The 19,543-nt window shown below is 49.2% G+C and overlaps 2 protein-coding genes across 2 annotated transcripts in view; one reads left to right on the top strand and one right to left on the bottom strand.

Moving 5' to 3' along the window:
* SYN2 (synapsin II) overlaps positions 1-19,543 on the top strand; it is a gene marked incomplete at its 5' end in the record, with an annotated part of 47,048 nt that overhangs the window by 9,311 nt on the left and 18,194 nt on the right. Inside the window, 5 exons of the mRNA XM_004702386.4 lie at positions 1,414-1,503; positions 11,699-11,761; positions 12,118-12,260; positions 18,492-18,566; positions 18,991-19,093. Of these exons, the coding sequence (XP_004702443.2) occupies positions 1,414-1,503; positions 11,699-11,761; positions 12,118-12,260; positions 18,492-18,566; positions 18,991-19,093 (474 nt within the window). The remainder of the gene's footprint in view (positions 1-1,413; positions 1,504-11,698; positions 11,762-12,117; positions 12,261-18,491; positions 18,567-18,990; positions 19,094-19,543) is intronic.
* Positions 3,356-8,993, bottom strand: TIMP4 (TIMP metallopeptidase inhibitor 4). Its single transcript, XM_004702385.2, has 5 exons — positions 8,819-8,993; positions 7,706-7,803; positions 7,185-7,299; positions 4,504-4,628; positions 3,356-3,910 (listed from the first exon to the last, which is right to left on the bottom strand). The coding sequence occupies exons 1-5, from the start codon at positions 8,955-8,957 to the stop codon at positions 3,713-3,715; spliced, it is 675 nt and encodes a 224-aa protein (XP_004702442.1). The 5' UTR covers positions 8,958-8,993; the 3' UTR covers positions 3,356-3,712.

Consider the following 19,543-nt stretch of genomic DNA (forward strand, 5'->3'; position numbering starts at 1 on the left):
AACCTGAACCAGGACACCACCAGTTTTCTAATCACCTAGTTCTGAACTTGACGAACCCTCCCCAGCCCACCCTCACGGGCACACAGGCCAGCATCCCTTATAGAGAATAGGGCATGAGCTTTGGGGAAATGTTCTCACTTTCCTTTCGCTGGGAAATAGAGGCGGGTTTGAGTAGGTATCATTTTCTCTCTGCGGTTCCAGATTTAGGTGACTCAGTGTGTGAACCCCAAGTAGCACTAGAAACAAGATGCTGGATCCCTCCCCGACACCCCCCGCCCCCATGCGCCCCACCCCCGCCCAGCTGCTGGAGATGGGGATGTGAGTGGTTTGTGAATGGGTTTGTAGGAGTCCTGGGTATTTTTGGTGGGACAAGCATGATGTATGTAGCACCTGAGAGGCAGCAACTTGAAGAAATACAGAGAATCCAGCTCAGCTACTGTGGGGCCCTGGGCATGTGACCTCTGGGTCTCAGTACCTTCACTTATAGAACGTGAGGTGGGGGTGGAAGGAGTGGGCGACAGGGGCTGAGAGATGTTACCAAAGTCATTTTAACACTGCCACTATACTTCTGGGGATTTCCCCGCCTCACCATGGAGCTGTTGTCCCTTCTCATACTGGACCTTCTCCTGTTGAGTTCAGTCTTTGGATAGCCCAAAAGTTCCAGAAACACTGAGTCTGTCTATTCTGTTTACCATAACCATCTAAATCAGTGGTTTTCAACCTTCCTCGTGCCACGACCCTTTGATAACAGCTCCTCATGTTGTGGTGACCCCCAACCATAAAATTATTTTCGTTGCTGTGTCCTAACTGTCATTTTGCTACTGTGATGAATCGGGTGACCTCAGGTACAGTTGCTCTAAATCTGCCTGTAGAACAAGCAGTTCTAAGTATGGCATCAGTGCTCAAACACTGAAGACACCATGCTGTGTACAGGAGAAAAGCTACTGTCCCTGTAACAGGCAATTAAATGGCCAGGACTTGGCCCCATGTTGTCTGTCCAGCTCATCTCCTGGTATTATCTCTTGGGTCAAGAGACCCAAGTTTTGAGCCCACCTGACCTCTTTGCAATTCTGTGACTGTAGACAAGTTACCGAGCCTCTCTGTGCTGCGTGTGTACAATGAAGACGAGAGAGCACCCAATGACCGATGTGATCTGATTGAATTCAATACCATGAAGAGTGGGTCTAGAAACTCAATGAATGTTAGTTCACCTTTTCTCTTTTCCCTAGGTAAACCAAAGGGTCCTTGAGGCGAGGGATTGTGCGCCTCCTTTACTTAGCACAAAGTATTTAGCACAAAGCCCCCAACAAAGCAAATATGTGCTCAATAAATATCAGTTTGGTGGGTTGATAGATTGTCTGTCTGCGTCCAAGATTGCCCTTGAGTCACTGAGCACGCGCTTATCTTTTCCAGTTTGCCCAGATGGTGGCTATCTCCAAGACACTGGGAGGAGAGAAATTCCCACTCATTGAGCAAACATACTACCCCAACCACAAAGAGATGGTAAGTGGCTCAGTGGGGGGCTTCCACTCCGAGCTTGGCCACACAGTGACAATGGGGGTCTGATGAAGTCCTCAGCATCCCAACTGGAAAGACCCCAGTGGGGTTGGAGTGTGGGGCTGCTTTCTGGGGCGTGTGTGGCTGGAGTTTAGCTTGTCTTCAAAACCTGGAGACAGAATAGGGAGGAGCAGAAACAAGGGCAGCGTATCCAGCAGAGATTGTAACAAAACTCTGGACCGACAAATAGAAGTTCCCACGGCTGCACGCACGCACACACGTTCCAGCTTTAGCTCTGCTGTCTCTCACTGGCCTGTTGACACGCCATCGGCGTGTGTCATTTTCTGAGAGGAGAGTCAGGTGGCCATAATTCCTCCTCACCAGTGTATCTCAGCTGGAACTTACTAAATCAAGGGGATGCTTAAGTAATAACCTTCTGGAAAGGTGCCTAAGGCATCTGCCTCAGGTGGAACGTGTTCTTCCTGCTATTGTTCACCAGACTCTTCCACTTCTTGGCTTCCCTGTGATTGTGATAAAGCTTGGGGTGACACCGTGCCTTCTCTGAGGTCACCTCAGGACATCAGAGAGCGCAGAAAGGTGTCGGTTGTGGTTGGTTGGGAAGGAGGTTATGCTGATGTCTTTCTTCCATGGTAACTTGGGACTCTTAATTCCCTCCTCTACTACCCCCACCCGTTCCCACATCCTCTGCCCCAGGATCTGTGTGATCTAGCTGTGATCCTGCTGCACCTGCCAGGGGAGGAGGCTCTCTGCCAAGAGAGAATTCCAAGGGCTACACGCTGGGACAGAGATGATCTTTATTCCCTCCAACTCCCATTTCCAAAAGAGACCTTCACTTGGCCCACTTTCCCCGCCTCATGAGCCATGACTCTGCTCATCAGCAAGACATACACAGATGATTAATAGCAACCTGGGACCTTTCAAAGAACGAGCTCCTTCATCCTTGGCGCACCCCCCTGCGCCTCATCCCCCCTACCCCAAACCTAGGAGGAAGTATGGAATGTTAAGCCCCTGTCCTGAATGAATCCCTAAGGCCAACACCAGGGCCTCCCCTTGCAGGCAAGCTAAGAAGCCGTGTAGAATTCAAGGAGCCCTTAGGGGCTTCTGCCCAGAGACGTCAGGGCATCCACAACACAGCAGTGAGGGGATTGGGCCAAAAGTGGGGCTTGGCTCCTTGGGGGGTCAGAGCTGACTTTTTTCCTGCTGGGACTTATATACAGCACTGGCCGCTGGAAAAAAAATTGCAACTGTAAAGTAATGGCCCCTCCTATAAGTCTATCCTCTGCCCCTGCAAGGTTCCTTATGTTATTTCTGTCTTGTCCTCAACCCAACATTTGACCTCAAAAGAGGCCCTTAGAAGATCTTGCTACAGTGCCAAAAGCTGATGAAGGGAGACTCAAATTCTACAAAAGGAAGGCTTCGGGTGTGTAAAGAGCTGAGCAGTATGAGCAATGGCATCGGGAATCTCGTAGATGTCTACTGTCTAAACGAGATAGGCACAAAGCCATGTGGGTATCAGCCGAGGACAGTGGTGGGGAGCGTTAGCCTGGAGAGTCCAAAGCTAAGTCTCCTGTCTAAAGGTGGGAGCTCACTGGGTGGGGCCTCTGCCAGGAAAGGTGTTGGGAGACTCCAGCATGGGCATGGAGGATGGTTAGATCCTTCTAGATGGTGTAGTGAGTGACTCTTCTATTTCTCTAAGTCACTCCCCTAGACAGATGAAAGTGTCTTGGAGGATCAGGGGACACATAGTATGTGGTTCTTTTCATTTCCCCAAATCAGCCTGCTGATGATCCTGTCCAGAACCTTCTGATGCTGTGCATTTCAAGACTACACCATCTCATATATATAACATTCGCCATTTTTCCCTTATCAAACCAGTTCAGTCAAAAGAAAACACACGATCTTGGGGAGAAGAGGGAATGGTCCTGGCTTTGGCAAATGCACTGAGCCAGAATCATGGGGAAGCTCTCTGTAACAGGCACACGCTAGACTAAATAAGGCTGGAAGGCAGGGGAGACAGGGCAGAAAGGTCAAGTGACCTTTCCCGTGTTAAGTTCTAGGCTGAAGTCTTGGATACAAGCTGTCATTCGCCCCATCTCCCTGCCTTAGCCCGGGCAGACCATCCACGGTGATGAGGCAGTGGTGACCATCAGAGATCTGCAGAGAAGAACTGGCTTGGTCTTCAGAACACTGGTCCCTAGGGTTGGAGGATGTCCACCAGATCCTTCTTGAGGGGCAGGTGGCCCCGGTACCAGCTGCAGGTGCCATCGGCATGCTTCATGCAGACATAATGCTGGGCCTGGTACCCGTAGAGCTTCCGCTGCAGTAGCCAGTCTGTCCAGAGGCACTCGTTGGGGGCCGAGATGGCGCAGGGCACTGTATAGCAGGTAGTGATCTAGAGTCATGGCCACACAACATCTAAGTGAGAAGTGTGCCCTACACGTGAAGGTGCTCTTCTCCCTTACTGCCTCTCAGACTTTTACACACCCTCTCAACCCCTCTCAATTGCCTCCTGGTTTCTGAAGCCTGAGTCTCCAAACGGCCCCCTGATTTCTCTTCCCTCCGTGTTCCCCCATGACATTTTGTCCCCCTCATGGCATCTCTCCAGGACCCCTTGTGGTGCTGGGGGGTAGGCTGCTAACTGTAGAGTCAGTGGTTCAAAGCCACGAGCTGCTCCACAGGAGGAAGAGGAGGCTGGCTGCTCCCAGAAAGATTGCCAGGCTGGGAAACCCTTCATAAGGTCACTCTGGGTCCAAATCAACTCAAAGGCTTTGGGTGATGGCCCCTCTGGAGGCAGAGAGACCTAAGAATTCTTACTCTACTGCTGGCCTCAAGCAGGTCACTTCCCTTCCCAGAGCTTTAATTCCTTCACCTTTAAGTGGAACTTTTTAATTCCTTGTAAAGACTAAAGGAAGTCATTTTAAAAAAAAAAGAAAATTGACATTTCTTCCCCAACACAAAGGGCCTTGGGAATGGACAGCTCCTTACTTGGCAGCCACAGTTCAGATGGTAATGATGATTCAGACTTTCCCTCTGCAACCAGGACAGGTTCTCCCAGGGTTCGATGTAGTTGCACAGATGGATGAAGACTTTTCCATCGTTAAGGACCTGACCTTCAAGAGGAAATGGAAAATAGCTTTCTGTCAGGTTCACCGTTGGCCCCTGTGGTTCCAAGGACCCAGGCCCTTGAAAAGCCCCAGAGGACAGCCTTTTCATTGACATGTTGATGACAATGGGCACATGGAGCTCAATGAATGGACCAGACAAACCCTTATAATCTCTCTAGCCGGAAAAGGAATAGACTGTGTTTGCATGAAGTAGGCTTGTGGGAACTGATGATGCCAAGTCCTTCCCTTTACCTTAGTGAAAAGACACAAGCACAGGGTTGGAAGTCAGACTGGTCAGGGTGTCCGTCTCTTCTAGAAGTCATTTACTAACTGTGTGTCCTTTGGGGCGCCAGGATACCTCGTCAGTTGGAAATGAGAAGAGTAAAGTTGTGAAGAGCCAATGAGAGAATCTCCGTAAGATTCCCAGCATAGTTCTGGGCCCACAGAAGCTGATCCGAAAATAAGAGGTCCCTCTCCATTGCCAGCCCTTCCCGGGCCAGTCTCCCACTCCTCAGATGTCTTTCCCATTCCTCATAGGCATGTCCCCCTTCTTTACTTAACTCACTCCTTCCCTTCCTTCAAGGACCATTGGCAGTATTGCTGGGCCCTCAATTTCCCTTGAGCCCACACTGCCCTTTGAGCTTACTGAGCACCTAATATGGCCTCAAATGAGGGATACAGAAATAAGGATGCCAGGCTCTCTGCTCCAAGGGAGCTTACAGACTAGTAGGGTAGACAGAAGAGTAGGCAAAACTTATACTATTTGGTGATTCTGATATAAGAAGAAAGGACAGCATTGTTTTCTCGGTGTATGGATGGGGCAGTGAGCAAGGAGAAGATGAGGCTGGGGTTGGGCCTTGTGGGAATGGGTGGGAGTTCCCCTGCCAGACAGTTGAGAGGATGCATTCCTGGCCACTGGGCCTCTTTTGTGTGAAGGTGGGGGAGCACAACCCAGCCAGACACTTTATGTAAATGCAAGCAGTTCGGTTCAGCTTTAGAAGTGAGGGGTTGGGATGTGTCACTAACAGGGGACACCTAGTGAGGCAGGTGATGTTCAGGTCACAAAGGGCTTTCAACACCAGGCGAAGGAGCTTATACCTTCTCTTGAATGGCCTGGGGGCCACGTGTGACTTTTTGGTAGGTGTATGTTTCATCATTTCTCCCCACACCCACCCTCGGGTAGAACGTAATGTCCTTGAGAGCAGAGAACATGTCTCCTGATGCCACTGAGGAGCCGTAGTGCTCAGCAGAGGGCAGACACGGGAGGCTGGTGCTAAGGAGGTGGGATAACTGAGCATCAAAAGGCCCAGCCTGCTAGTCCTAGGAACTGGGCGCTCAGTTCATCCAGAGGCTCCCCAGACCAGTCTAAATTCCCATCCCAAGAGCTGGGGCATCCCTATCATTGTGGGCTCCAATGTCTACCAGGTCCCGAAGCCATGACTGGACTGTGGACTCTTGAGGAATGTGACTCTTCCCTGAGCCCCCATTCTCCTGCTCCAGGCCTGGCTCACTGGTTGCTGAATAGGTGAGGGATGGTGAAATTCTACCTCTAGTTCTCCCACCTTCTTGCTAAATCTTTTAACCCTTTTGGGCCAGTTTGGAGCCTACCTACATAAGGAAGCCTTCCCTGGTCATGTACCACCACACAGAGTACCTCCTTTCCCTGAATTCCAAAACACGTGAGCAGGTCATGCATTCACCTCTGGAGCCCTGTGTTTGCTCAGGCCTTTAACTGTTTGGGCCCAAGAAATTCTGCATGGGGAAGACACGGTTCTGTCTCTAAGGTTATGGAGACCGAAGCATGTTACCACGAAGGCTCCCATAATCCTGTGCTTTGCCGTGTCCCCAGACTGGACCTGGGCTGTGAGTCAGGCACACAGGTTCACTGTGAGCCAAGAGTATGTGTGACCTGATGTGGCTGTACCCTGCTAATGCAAACATGGGCCACAGGCAGTAATAGGGAGTGTGTGTCCACATACATGGGCCTCCTTGACTCTGTCAGGGTCAGATGCACTCTGTAGGACTGTGTCCAGCTCTGGGCCCTGGGCTGCAGGAAGCAGGGTGGGAAGGTGCCTGGGAACCCTGGCTCCTAAGCAAGAGTTCAACTTGGAAGAAAGCAGATCTCGAGCTAGGATGGACGTAGCTGTTGTTCGCAGGGCTCCACCAGCTCAGGGGTGCACTCATGGGGCAGAGGGCAGGGTTGAACCCACAAAGGGTGACTTAAAGGGGGCAGATTTTGGCTGAAGATAAACGAAAGACTTACACCAAGTAGAAGTGTTGGAAATGGAACCAGCTGCCGTAGGCTGTGAGAGCAACCTGTCCTGACAATGCAGAAGCCATGACCAAGCCACTGTAGTGAGGGCTTTTCCATTGGAAGGGAGGTGACCAAGGCTCCTCCCAATTCAAAGACTGTCCCAGCAGCCAGGAGCTTGTCTGTCACTAACAAAGCTCCCTTCTATGCCTAACCAAATGCCACAGCCTCAGCTTGTTGCCCAAGGAAGGCTGCTGGCTGCCCTCCACAGGGCAGGCTCTCTTAAGCCCTGTGGCTGGTCTTGAACTTACCAGTTAAGAGATACTGTTTCTGGCTGCCGGCTTCTAGTTTCACACCACAGAGGGAGGAATCCAAAGGTGTATAGATATACTGAACATCCTTGACTTTCTCAAACCCTTTAAACATCTGGAAGGCAACACAGTATAGTCTCAATGAGTGTCCTCTAGATTTCTACAGGCCACCTAGTCTCATTTCTCCATCTAACAAGCTAAGCAAAAAACTAGTTTGGGGCTTGGTGCATACAGATGGTCCTGCTGGGCCATTGCTCTCTTTAAAAAACGCTCAACCTTAGGTCATTCCCCTGAGAGAGGAGATGCCGTCAGTAGCCCCATGCACAGGCATGGGTGGGATTAGGTGGCCCCATCCAGTGCTGTCACTTGGATTCCCTGAGCCCAGCTCCTAAGATCTCATCTGCCTCCATTTCAGCATCTGTTCCCAACACCTGACACCCAGTCCCACCCCCTCCCAGAACAGAGATCCCAGGCCTTCCACCAGCCCAAGAGGGTGAGTGCTCTGTGCTGTCCCCATGTACCTTTATCTGTTTGATTTCATACCGGATCATTGTGTGGGTATCGGCAGGGTCTAGACTTGCAGGAACGACTTTCTCACTGGTGATTTTGGCCCGGATCACTGCACAGGAAAAGATGGTACCTTCAACAGCCAGTGGGAGCTGTCCATTTGGGATGGGGGTCATACAAGACACTGGGACCTCTGGAGGATGTCGTGGGGGCAGTTGTTGGCTTAAGTTCTGTTGGGTTGTGGGCAGAAGGGCTGTATGTGAGAACGGGGTCCGAGAAACACCTCTATGGCGGTGGTAGCTCAAAGTTTTAAACCCCGAAGGCCTATCCAGGGCCCTACAGTCTCTCAGTTATGTCTGCCTGTTTTGAACCTAGTAATAAGTAGTTAGAGCTCAAGTTCTCCAGGGCCCAGTGCTGCAGGGGGTTGGTAGGTGGGGAGCCTTTTGGGGTCTCAGAGGCTCAGACTTAATGTTAGTGCATAGATAATAAGTTTTTTAAAAAAACAGACTGACTGCACAGGAGCATCCCATCCCGAGGCATTTCGGCATTTGTCAAACACTGTTGATGACCTGGGCCTGGCTTGTCATGGACCTCAGACAGGGCCCCCTCCCACAGAACACTTCCCTTAGTGGAGAAGGCAGTGTAAAGAACACCAAAGGGGACATCAGGAGGACAGAGGTGTTATAGGAACACGGAGGAGGTAAATTGAGAGCCAGGAAGCCTCAAGAGAGAAGGGATCTCTGAGTTGGGCCTTGAAGGATGAGGATGAGTTTGCCTGGGCCAAGGGCATGCCAGGCAGAGGGGCAAGGAATGCCACAGGGTGTTCTCTGGTATGGGAACGTGGTGGGAACAAGTTGCAAGTTTGGACACTGAGGCAGGCAGGGTGTTTAGGATGCATGCCACCGCTATCACCATGGGCACCCCCACCCCCCATCCAGGGGGTTAGAGTCATTACTGGCCAGCTCCAGGGACCCTTTGTTCTGGCGTCACTGGCGGCCCTCCCGGGGGTATCCTCCCTTCCCCCACCCCCATGGAGACTATGCAGCACCTGTTTCTTACGAGCCAGGCGGGCGTCCGCCCCTGCCCACCCCCCACCGCACCCCTTACCGCACCCCCTCCGCACTCACCAAGCGCAGAGTGGCAGGCGTGCTGCTGAGGGTGCGCGGGGGCGCAGCTGCACGCGTCGCTCAGCGCGGGGGGCCGGAGCAGGGCCAGCAATCGCAGCACCAGCGCCCAGCCTGGCGCAACCCCGGGGCCCCGGGGCATGACACCGCAGAGCACCGGCTGGCGCCGGAGCCTGTGGGGTCTCTGGGACCGGAAAGACCCTCCAGGACTCCTTCGGAACGCGTCGCGCCCCTCGCCCCAGACTTGACGGGGCGGCCCCAGCACCGAACCCGCCCCAGTGGGCTCCGCCCTCCCTGGCGCTAGGCCACCTGAAGCTGCAAGACCCTGGCGGGCTGATGAAGAGGGAAGTCAGGAGGGAGGCCCCGGGGCCCCCTGCCCAGGCTCGGAAGGGGATGGTGTCACGGCGAGAAGACAGCGTGGCAACGACAAATGCAGGAGGGCACAGTGACCCCGCGATTGTGAGCCGGGCAGAAGGAGCATGGGTGAGGAGAGGCAGAGAGAGGGCGGCGGCAGCGTCAGAGAGAGGCAGGCAGAATTACAACAGGCAAAAGAGACAGTGACTGAGAAGAACGGACCCCTCGCTGAGCCACACACTGGGAATGAGACCGGCTACTCAGGGCTGCTTTCAGCTGCAGGAAGTGTTTTCAATGCCCTATTTATGAGGCTCCAAAGCAACAGCAAACAGTAATGGAACAGGACAGAGAAAGTTGGGGTGTGTGTGTGTCTTGGCTCTGTCTGCTAGGGGGGTGGGGAGGGATGTCAGAGAAACGAGCCAGGGCTTTAGAAACCCGTTCCCATACCCAGAGCCTCAGCCTCTGCAGATGGCTGCGGCCTGTGTCCTTGGTGGGGCGTAAAATAAACCCTGGGGCCGCAAAGCCCTCTCCGAGTCGTGGGACACCTGATTTCTATCTCAGGGCACTGCTCTCTGGAAACCTTGACATGACAGAGAAGCTGGGGCAGCTTGGAAAACAGAGGACAATGGTGCTGGGATCCCTTCGGGTTCTGGACTCCAGATAGGAATGGGACCCTGGGACAGTGCTGGGGGTGTCTAATAGGAGACCGGGTTCCAAGCCTGGCTGGCACTTGCTAGCTCTGGGCCTCGGGGTTTTTTTCCCCCCTCCATAAAATAGGGTTGAACTAGATTATTTCCAAGGCCCTGCCTGGCCTCAGTCACCCACTCAGCGCCATCAAGTCAATTCCGACTCACAGGGATCCCATGGGGCAGAGGAGAAGGGCCCCTGTCAGGCAGTTCTTCACAGAAGTAGAAGCAGCCTCCTCTTTCTCCTGCAGAGTGGCCCGCATGGGGCCCTGGTCTTTTTAGGGCCAGCATTCCTTCCTCCAAAGGACGTCTTTTCATTTTAATGGCTCTCGTGATGCCTAGAAAGAAGAACATTGAAAGATAGGCACGTCTGAATGAGGAAGATGAGACTAGACTTGGTGACCTGACCAAGTTCGAGCCTATGGATTCTTGGAAGAGAGTATAAAAAGCTTCCAGGCCAGCCTGTCTCTTCACTTGATGGAGGTAGTTGGTTCAGTGAAGTGCCTTGCAGGAAGTTGGTGGCAGAGAGGACCAGAAGAGGAGCTCCTGAGCCCTAGTGGCATGGTGGGTTACATGCTGGGCTGCTCACCACAAGGTCCGAGGTTGGAACCCACCAGCCGCTCCTTGGGAGCAGGATGAGGCTTTGTAAAGGCTTGGAAACCCAAAGGGGCAGTTCTGCTTTGTCCAATAGGGTCGCTTTGAGTCATAATTGACCGAATGGCAGTGAGTTGGTTTGGACATCTAGCCTAGTGCCCTTTCACGTCATTTTGCAACATCTAGAAATTCCATCCTAGAAGGCTGGTTCTTTTGACAGGATCGGCACATTCAGGGTAGCAGGGCCATGGGAAGGGTGATTCTTTGGGGCTAATGCATTCACCCTAACCCTAACCTTAGCCCAACATCCCTAGTTTGTATTGCTTCTCTACTAACACATGGCTGTCTCAAGGTAAAGCTGAGTCCCTTAAGGATCTCTTCTGAATGATGAACATATTGACTTCTTACATCAGCCCTTTGCCAGCCCAATTTAAAAAAAATTTCAAATTCACTACCACCTAGTCAATTCTGACTCATAGTGACCCTATAGGACAGGATAGAACTACCCATGGGAGTTTCCGAGACTAAGTTTTTACAGGAGTAGAAAGCCTCATCTTTCTCCCTCAGAGCTTGCTGGTGGTTTTGAACTGCTAACTTTGTGGTGCAGCCTAACCCACAATCACTATGCTACCAGGGCTCCTACTCCAGCCCCATAGTTGGGCAAAAATAGGCCACGGCATATTGTCATGTTTCACAGTGGGTTTGGGAGTTGCTGAGCAGGGAAGAAAGTGTGGAAGGGGGAGGGGAGGCCTAGGCTCAAGCCAGGAAAGCTGGACATGTGGAGGGCAGGGAGAGACCTGATGAGAGAGACAGTTAAGAGCCCAAAGATGTACTTTTGTAAAGTGAGGCTTTTGAGTTATAATTTATATCTAGTGAAAGTCACTCCTTTAAAGATGCATTTTTGTTCTTGATCTCCCTGGCTGACAGCCAGTATTTCCCAGGTTTTATCTAAAGCAGAGAAGATTGAAGCATGCATGGTAAAGATATAGTGAGTACCAGCTAGGCGAGCAGGGTTCTTATAGCCCTGCCACTAAGATGCTGTGTGACCTCTGTACCCACCCACGGCCACCAAGTTGATTCTAGACTATAGCAGCATGCTATGGGCCCAGGTTTTTTCGTTTGTAAGGTAAGTAGATTAGAATAGTTTTTAGAGGACTCTCCCAAGGGCATTCCCAATAAGAATGTTGGTGCGATTTTACAGAGATGGGCACATTCTAACCAATTCATTCCTTGTCTCTTTTGCTTCCAGCTGACACTGCCCACATTCCCAGTTGTGGTGAAGATTGGCCATGCTCACTCGGGCATGGGCAAGGTAAGGCAGAGGAGTCTGCTGAGCTCTCGTGTAATGATTGAAGCCAAGAAGGTTCTGGGAGAGAGTGGTAGAGGGAGCTCACCTGGGGGCAGTTCTTCTGCCTCTGATACTGATGAAGTCTTTCCAAGTAGATGTTTTGGCCCCTCCTGGAGGCACAGGTGCTGCGAACCCAGGCCTCTTTCAGCAAGGTGTGGTCTCTGGGCCTAAGCAGGGAAGCCAGGAGAAAGGGCCTGGAAAGGAGCAGGTGATATGCCAGTTGTACCCTGATGGGTTTGGCTCAGGGCTCAGGGCTCTTCTAGCTCCTCAGTGTGTATCCTGATCTCCGTCTCTCCCGCTCTGTCTTCCTCCAACATTAGGTCAAAGTGGAAAACCACTATGATTTCCAGGACATCGCTAGTGTGGTGGCCCTCACCCAGACCTACGCCACAGCAGAGCCTTTCATTGACGCCAAGTATGACATCCGGGTCCAGAAGATAGGCAACAACTACAAGGCTTACATGTGAGTGTGTGGTGGGCTCCTAGCAGTACGCTCCATTTCCTCCTGAGCCAGAATGGTGAAGCTGGGCCTCCAGGTAGCAACCAGCTCTCAGGTGAACCTCCTCTTGGCCCACAAGGCAGATCGCAGGGAGAAGGTGCCGTTTACTCAAGGATTGCAGAAATGGGAGAAGGGGTCCATGAACTTCGATGGGAAAGAAATTAATATTCAGTTTCATAGTCTCTAAGTGAAACTTAGCATCTCCCTCAATTATGGACACAGACGGCAGAGGAGAGTAGAGAAAGCACTGCATGCAACTTTGTCGTCAATAACAGTCATCACCGATCGTGTTCAAACACATTGAAGATGCCACGCATACTCCTAAATACCACTTACTCTCATCCCACCTTTAAAATCATGGTAGTTATATTAGAACGGTCCCTACATTTGATTATTTCCAAGAAGCATATCTACTGCTAACCAACATTAGTCTTATATGTTAAACATAACTCAATGGTTATTTTAAGTATTTTAAATCATGGAATTCCTGTGTGATGCTATGTACTTGGTTTAGCACGTTTATGTGTAGTGAACATTGCATACATCTGAGAAGGGACCCACAGGCTTCCGCAGACAGCCAATGCACAGAAAACACTGAGAAACTCACCATTCAATACACAGCCTCAAGACCCAGCAGAGCGTTAGAAGCCCAGTGGTTGTGAAGTAGAGGACCTTCTCAGCATGGCTGGTCATTGGCCAGAATGACAAGTCAAAGGTTTCCTCCGTCAGAAGTCTGAAACCGGAAAGATGTAAGGATACCTGCTACCCATGATTTACATAAGAACACAAGTGGTTTCTATTTCCAGTTTGGGAAATCGTGTATCCCACATCTTACACTTCATTCCTCACATACACTTTTGAAAAAACAAAACCGTTGGTTGGCATATAATTCATATACCATACAATACAATGATTTAAATATATACAAAGGAATTGTTTAACCAACACCACAACCAATCTTAGAACATGCTAGTCATTCTTGTACCCATTACTATTAGCTCCCATATCCCCTCACCCACCCCTGCTGTAACCCTAAGAAACTATTAATCCAGTTACAGTCTCTATAGATTTACCTGTCCTGGGTTTTATATAAAGAAAGCCATACTAAAAAACCCACCAGAAATAACAAAATAAAACACAGAAAAAGATCAATCCAAAAGAATGCCAAAAATAATAAAAACTAGAAAAAATTTAAAATAGGTCAAAAGAGAGGACAAATGATAAGGTGTTAAATTTTCACCTAGCTACATCAGGAGTAATCCACCTTTCAATACATTTTGTCTTATAGTAAGATTATTCACATCCCTGGTTAATGAGGAGTGGGCATTCATCAGAGGCTTTAATGCATGTGGGAACCCCACAAATGGATATTGGGCTTTCACTGTCATCCATATCTTTCTGTAAATGGAGAGCCTAGAATTTAAGCTCTAATAGAATTTCTTCCTCTGCTCTTGGATTTTATAATTTACAATCCTTGGATCACACTGACTGGTGTGCTTCTTCTGTGTGGACTTAGCTGACACCTCACTACCATGGCTTCTTGTTTTAAGACAAGGCTTTAAGTCCCCAGACACCATCTGATTTCCTCATGGCACTTTGATAAAGTACCCATATCTTCAGTGATCTCTTAGTGAGGGCAAACATTGAGTAGGGCCATGTTATAAGAACTAATTGTTCTCATATTAAAGTTTACTATTAAGTGCGAGCTTATAATGCACCAGATATCTACAGTTTATATATGTCCCTGGTCCATTTTGGAGACATCCTTGTCAACTTTTTGAGAAATATTATAAATAATCCTCCTCAGGCATATGACAGTCCTATTAATAGTATCATTCATTTAGCCAATGGTATAGAATTTAAAGCACTGTTGAGAAAAGGAAAGCATACCTGTATACGACAGCTTCTTAGACTGAGATGCATGGATTGGTAACTTATACAGATTTAAAACTTAAGTGTCTGGACATTATTGAGGATTGGAGATGGAACAAAACTTCCAATGATGTTCATGCACCAAAGCAGAACTATGCCCACAGGACTAAAACCTGTCATCAAAAAGCAAAGAGAGTATGAAAATAACGACTATATGGGAGTCTTAAATTGCCAATTCTTGGGCAACAAACACTTTTCGAAGTTCAAGGTTGATATTGGCATTGTGAATCTCTGAAGTTGACATTCAGACTCCAAGCTGAACCGCCTTTTTCATTTTTTGATCCCTCCACACACACCCCCCCACCACCAGCCCTCTTTACAGTACTTCTCCTGGCGTAGTGAGGGGCACCTTCCCATAGCTCCTCACATACCGTCCTTTACCACCTGCCCTTTAGCTTGTGCCTCTCACTGGGTCCTCCCCAGACTCTGGGTTCCTTCGGGGCAAGACCAGTGCACCCTTCTTTGCAGCCTCCCATGTAGTACAGCAGCAGGCACGTCACCTACACTCCCACTAAGTATTCAGGGCAGAACGTTGTAGAGATTTGAGGTATAGATTTTCTTTTCTCTTACTTTTATGACTTGAGGTGTGATTTAGGTGTGTTTACAATTTTCTGTTTATAGGCTTCCTGCTTCAGAAAGAGACTGAAGGTGGCTTGAAAATGACACATCATGTAAAACAGGATCATTTAAAAGGCTGTTTTAAAAATTATCCAAACGAACAGAAGAATAGATGTTTTTAGGAAAGCAATTTTCCCATCTTTGCATTCTAAAAGCTCCCTAAATAGAACCATACATCTGTCAAAATCTGATATCCAGAGTTTATAAGGAACTCCTAGCAAGAAAAAGACAAACGGTCCAATCAAAAATTAGGTGAAGAACTTGAGTAGACATCTCACCCAAGACGACATACAAATGGCCAGCAAGCACATGGCAAAATGCTCAGCACCACTAGTCATTAAGGGAATGCAAATCAGAACCACCAAGAGACGCCACCTCCCCTCCCCTAGCATGATTAGAATAAAGTAAAAAACAAACAGACAGTAACAAATGGAAGGCAGCAGGTGTTGGTATGAACTCAGAGACACATTCAAATGGAGGCATTTGAGTTGTGCTGGCGAAGAATAATGGAAGGACCATGGACTGCCCAAGAACAAGCACATCTGTCTTGGAACCAGTATGGCCAGAACGTTTCTTGGCACTGGTGACAGAGTGAAATGGTATAGCTGCCAAGGAAACAGTTCTGCAGTTCCTCACAGATTTACACAGAGAACTAACTGCCTAATAGTCTGGCATTCCCAGTTCTAGATCTGTACCTACAAGAATCAAAAGCAGGCAACACAACAAAGACCTGGCCATTCAAGTTCCTTGCAGCACTATTTAGCAAAGAGGTGCAAACGACCCGTCCATGGACAGATGAATGAGCAAACATACAGTGGAATGTTACTCAGCCATAAAATTAAATGAGTTCTAGGTACATGCCACAGCATGGAAGGACCTTGAAAGCATTTTGCTGAGTCACAAGTCAGTCACAAAAGGACAAGTCATCACCAGGGAATCCAGGACAGATAAACCCCTCAGGACCAATAGTGAGAGTAGCCATACCAGGAGGGGAAGGGGAAGGTGGGGGGAGATAAGGGGAACTGATCACAATGATCTACTATAGCCCCCTCCCAGGGGGCTGGACAACAGAAAAGTGGGTGAAGGGAGACATTGGTCAGTGTAAGACATGAAAAAAAAGTATAAATTATCAAGGGTTCATGAGGAGGGGGAGGAAGAGAGGGAGGGGGAAAATGAGGAGCTGATACCAAGGGCTCAAGTAGAAAGAAAATATTTTGAGAATGATGATGGCAACAAATGAACAAATGTGCTTGATACAATGGATGGATGGATGGATGGATGGATGGATTGTGATAAGAGTTATGAGCCCTCAATGAAAAGATTGAGAAAAAAAAGGACAAGTCATCTATGATCCCATTTATATGAAATAGACCCAAGTAAATGAATGATTTCCAGGGGTGGGCGGGAGAGGGGAAGCAGGAGTCATTGCTTAAGTGAGATGCTGTTAAAGGCAGTGGAAGGGTTTTGAAATGGATGGTGGTAATGGCGACACAGTAAGATAGGCATGATCGAGGTCATGGAATTGTGCATGGGAAAATTGTTGAGTTGGTAAATATTTTGTTAGATATACTTTTACCACATTTTAAAAATATTTCTCAATGACGACGGTAGAGTAAAAGTATCTTAATCCTTAAAAGGAAACACCAAATTTTTAAGCATTAGGGTTTCCAAAAGCAATTGAGAATGAAGTCTAAAAATAAAGAAGGGATTCTCAAACATTGATGAGGGGTGGACGAACAGAATACCTATAGAAAACATTTGCTTCATTTTTTATGTATGAAGGAGAGTCCGTTCATTGAGAGAATGCTTAGGGCCTCTCAGCTTCTCTCACTCATTTCTCTTCCCCTAACTTTTGGGCATACCTTTGCTCTTAGAAGCAGGGATTGCTGTGGCCATGCCTAGGCAAGGTTTAGGATTCTTCTCTTGTCCCCGGAGATCTCTGAGATGACCATGCCACATGGGAAGAAGGCACTATCCCAGCCTCTGCTCTCAGTAAAGGAAAGATGACCTTCAGATCCAGGGAGGTTGGGGAGCTCTCGCTGAGTGATTCTCTGTGGCCCTCTGATCCTGCATGTCCTGGGCAGCCAGTTTGGGTCTGTGTCTATATTCTCAAGGATCTGTGTCCCTCTGTTTAGAAAAGGGTGGAAAGTGAACTCTAGGGGATTTTGTGAGGCATAAAATGCTGTGCAAATGTAGGAATAGAGCTACAATTTACTTAAAGTTTCTGAAACCCTATTACTTATGATAGCTAAGTGAGTGATTCTCTGTCCCTTCCTGGAGGAGTTCATTCAGTAACAGGGGCACCCTTGTAAGCCATCGGTGTGATGATGACAGTCCTGTTTTCTTTTTCTATTGAGGTTTTGCAAGCCACTCAGCTGTTGCGTTTGCTTTTCTGAGCTAGCTAGGGGGGTGTAGGGGAGAGTATCATACTGAGGGAGTTGGGAGAACTGGAGTTTTAACTGATAGCTCCATTGACAAGAGAGACACATAACTTTGGACAAGTCTTCTAACCTTTCAGAGCTTCTTGTCTGTCAGCTAGGGGCAGGGATCCTAGCCTGCTCTCAATAGTGGGGTTCAGGAAGGCTTGAATGAGGGGTTTGGTGAGAAGGAACCTTGGAAAGTTGTCAGTGCCGCTTAAGTGCCGCTTAAGTGTGAGGAGCAGTTTCTATCCTATCAGTGGGCTTCCTAGCTGTGTGTCCATATTTCTCATTGCCTGGAGCCAGATCTCTGGGGAGGGTAGTCCTAGGAACTGTGAGGTGGAGACAAGCTATCTCCAAACAGTATGGAGAGTGCATTCTGGCTCTGTCAGAAATGTGAGCAAGGATCCTCATCTGGACTGTGGGTGCGTGGAGACTCGTCATTAAAAAGATGGGCTTTGGGTGCTTCACAGTTTATCTGTACAACCTTTGCCCATTGGCCCTCACGATCACCCTGTTTTTACCAACAAGAGAGCCTCAGAGAAGTGAGGTGATTCACCGAAAGATACCCAGTCAGTTCAGAGTAAATCTTGAACCAAAAAGCAGGCTGTCTGCTTCTGATCTAGTCCATGGCTGGATGCCTCCCACATGTGCTCGGAGATGGACAATTTAAGCCAAAGATGTTAACTGACTTACCGAGAGTCACGGTGGAATCTTAGAAATTGTTGATAGGATGAGTGAGCCTATGAAGGAGCCCTAGGAGATAGTCACAACAATTCTAAGGGAGTTCCTAGACACAATTCAATTCCGTTTCTAGCTACCGATCAAACAGACCAGATCCCAAAAGGCTAAGCTCTGGGAATACACAATCTATATCCTTGAGTGGTTAACAGACCTGTGAACATAGGACTTTGCTTCAGTAACTAAAATAAAGAATTCTACATGCACAGGTCTGTAGGATTGTAAGTGAGGTACAGGCAGAGGTGGGGTGTGGGGGTCTCTAAGGAGAGCAAGAGCTCCTCTGCTTGGAAAGATCGAGGAAGGCTCCATGGATCTTTGTCAAGAAGAGGAGGAGGGGCAGGGACCTGGCAGAGGTCCCTGGACCGTACTGGCACAGTGAGTGGGGACAGCAGCCGGTAGCTAAAATTGTGGGCAGGTATGCCTGCCTCTTGCCAGTATAGCTCACTGCCTGCCCGTCTTGTCCTGCCCTGGTGGGTCTCTGTTTCAGGAGGACGTCCATCTCAGGGAACTGGAAGACAAACACGGGCTCAGCGATGCTGGAACAGATTGCCATGTCAGACAGGTGAGTGACGCACCGCACGGGGGAGGCTCCCACAGAGGACGAGCCCTGTCCAAAGGGAGCCTCAATTTAATAGGATGGAGAAGACACTCAGGGCCAAGTAGCTCATTCACAAGACCACACAGGGCTGGGTCATGTGCTACATGCAATAAAGACCGCATAAGCCTGAGGATGGAGTCATCGGTGTGGGTTGGAGTAGCCAATCAAAGCCTCCTCCTTGAGGAGGTGAGACCTGCTTTCAGCCTACAAAGACGGAAGGCAGACAGGCTCTGGAGAGCAGAGGGGAAGGCACTGGAGCTAAGGGAATGAGCCTCCTGGGGAAAGAATGAGGGGACAGGAGAAGTGAAGGCAGCCAGAGCGCTGGACCAGCAAGCTGACTCGATCTGAGCTGATGTCCCAGGCTCAGGATGCCTTCCATTCCTTCCAGGTACAAGCTGTGGGTGGACACCTGCTCTGAGATGTTTGGTGGCCTGGACATCTGTGCTGTCAAAGCAGTGCATGGCAAAGATGGGAAAGACTACGTTTTTGAGGTAAGTCTGACCTCGAAAGTCTGACATCACAGAGAGAGAGAGAAAGAGAGAGAGAAGCCCTGAGACACACTTTCCTGTCAATCCTCCTCTGAGCAGGACTCGGTTGGTGGTATTCCCACACGGGCTCAACACGAGCTTCAGAATCTCCCGCATGACTTGCCTAGGATCTTCTGGGTGGTCACCGCCCTTCTCTGTGTAGGGTCAGTTTTCTCACTCATAAACAAGAGAAATAGACTATACCGTCTATGATCTGAGTAAGGCAGACGCTTCCGAAAGGAGGGAAACATTGACCTGGGCCTGGCATGACAGGAGGTAACAGGAGGGGTGGTGGATGAAGGCAGGCAGCATGCTGGATCCGGAGCAAAGGCAGGAAGGGGCCAGCCAGTTAGTGAGCAGAGCATGTTTGGAGACAGAGATTATGTGGATGAAAAGTCACAAAGAGATGAAAAC

Source organism: Echinops telfairi, unplaced genomic scaffold (assembly GCF_000313985.2).
Source record: "Echinops telfairi isolate 266 unplaced genomic scaffold, ASM31398v2 ScPeMD7_31;HRSCAF=116, whole genome shotgun sequence".
NCBI lineage: Eukaryota > Metazoa > Chordata > Mammalia > Afrosoricida > Tenrecidae > Echinops > Echinops telfairi.

Coding starts and splice junctions, on each gene's coding strand:
- TIMP4 (XM_004702385.2), bottom strand. CDS start 8,957: ATGCCCCGGGGCCCCGGGGTTGCGCCAGGCTGGGCGCTGGTGCTGCGA. Junction 7,804..8,818: donor CGCCTGCCACTCTGCGCTTG/GTGAGTGCGGAG, acceptor TTTCCTGTGCAG/TGATCCGGGCCAAAATCACC. Junction 4,629..7,184: donor GAAACAGTATCTCTTAACTG/GTAAGTTCAAGA, acceptor TTCCTCTTGAAG/GTCAGGTCCTTAACGATGGA.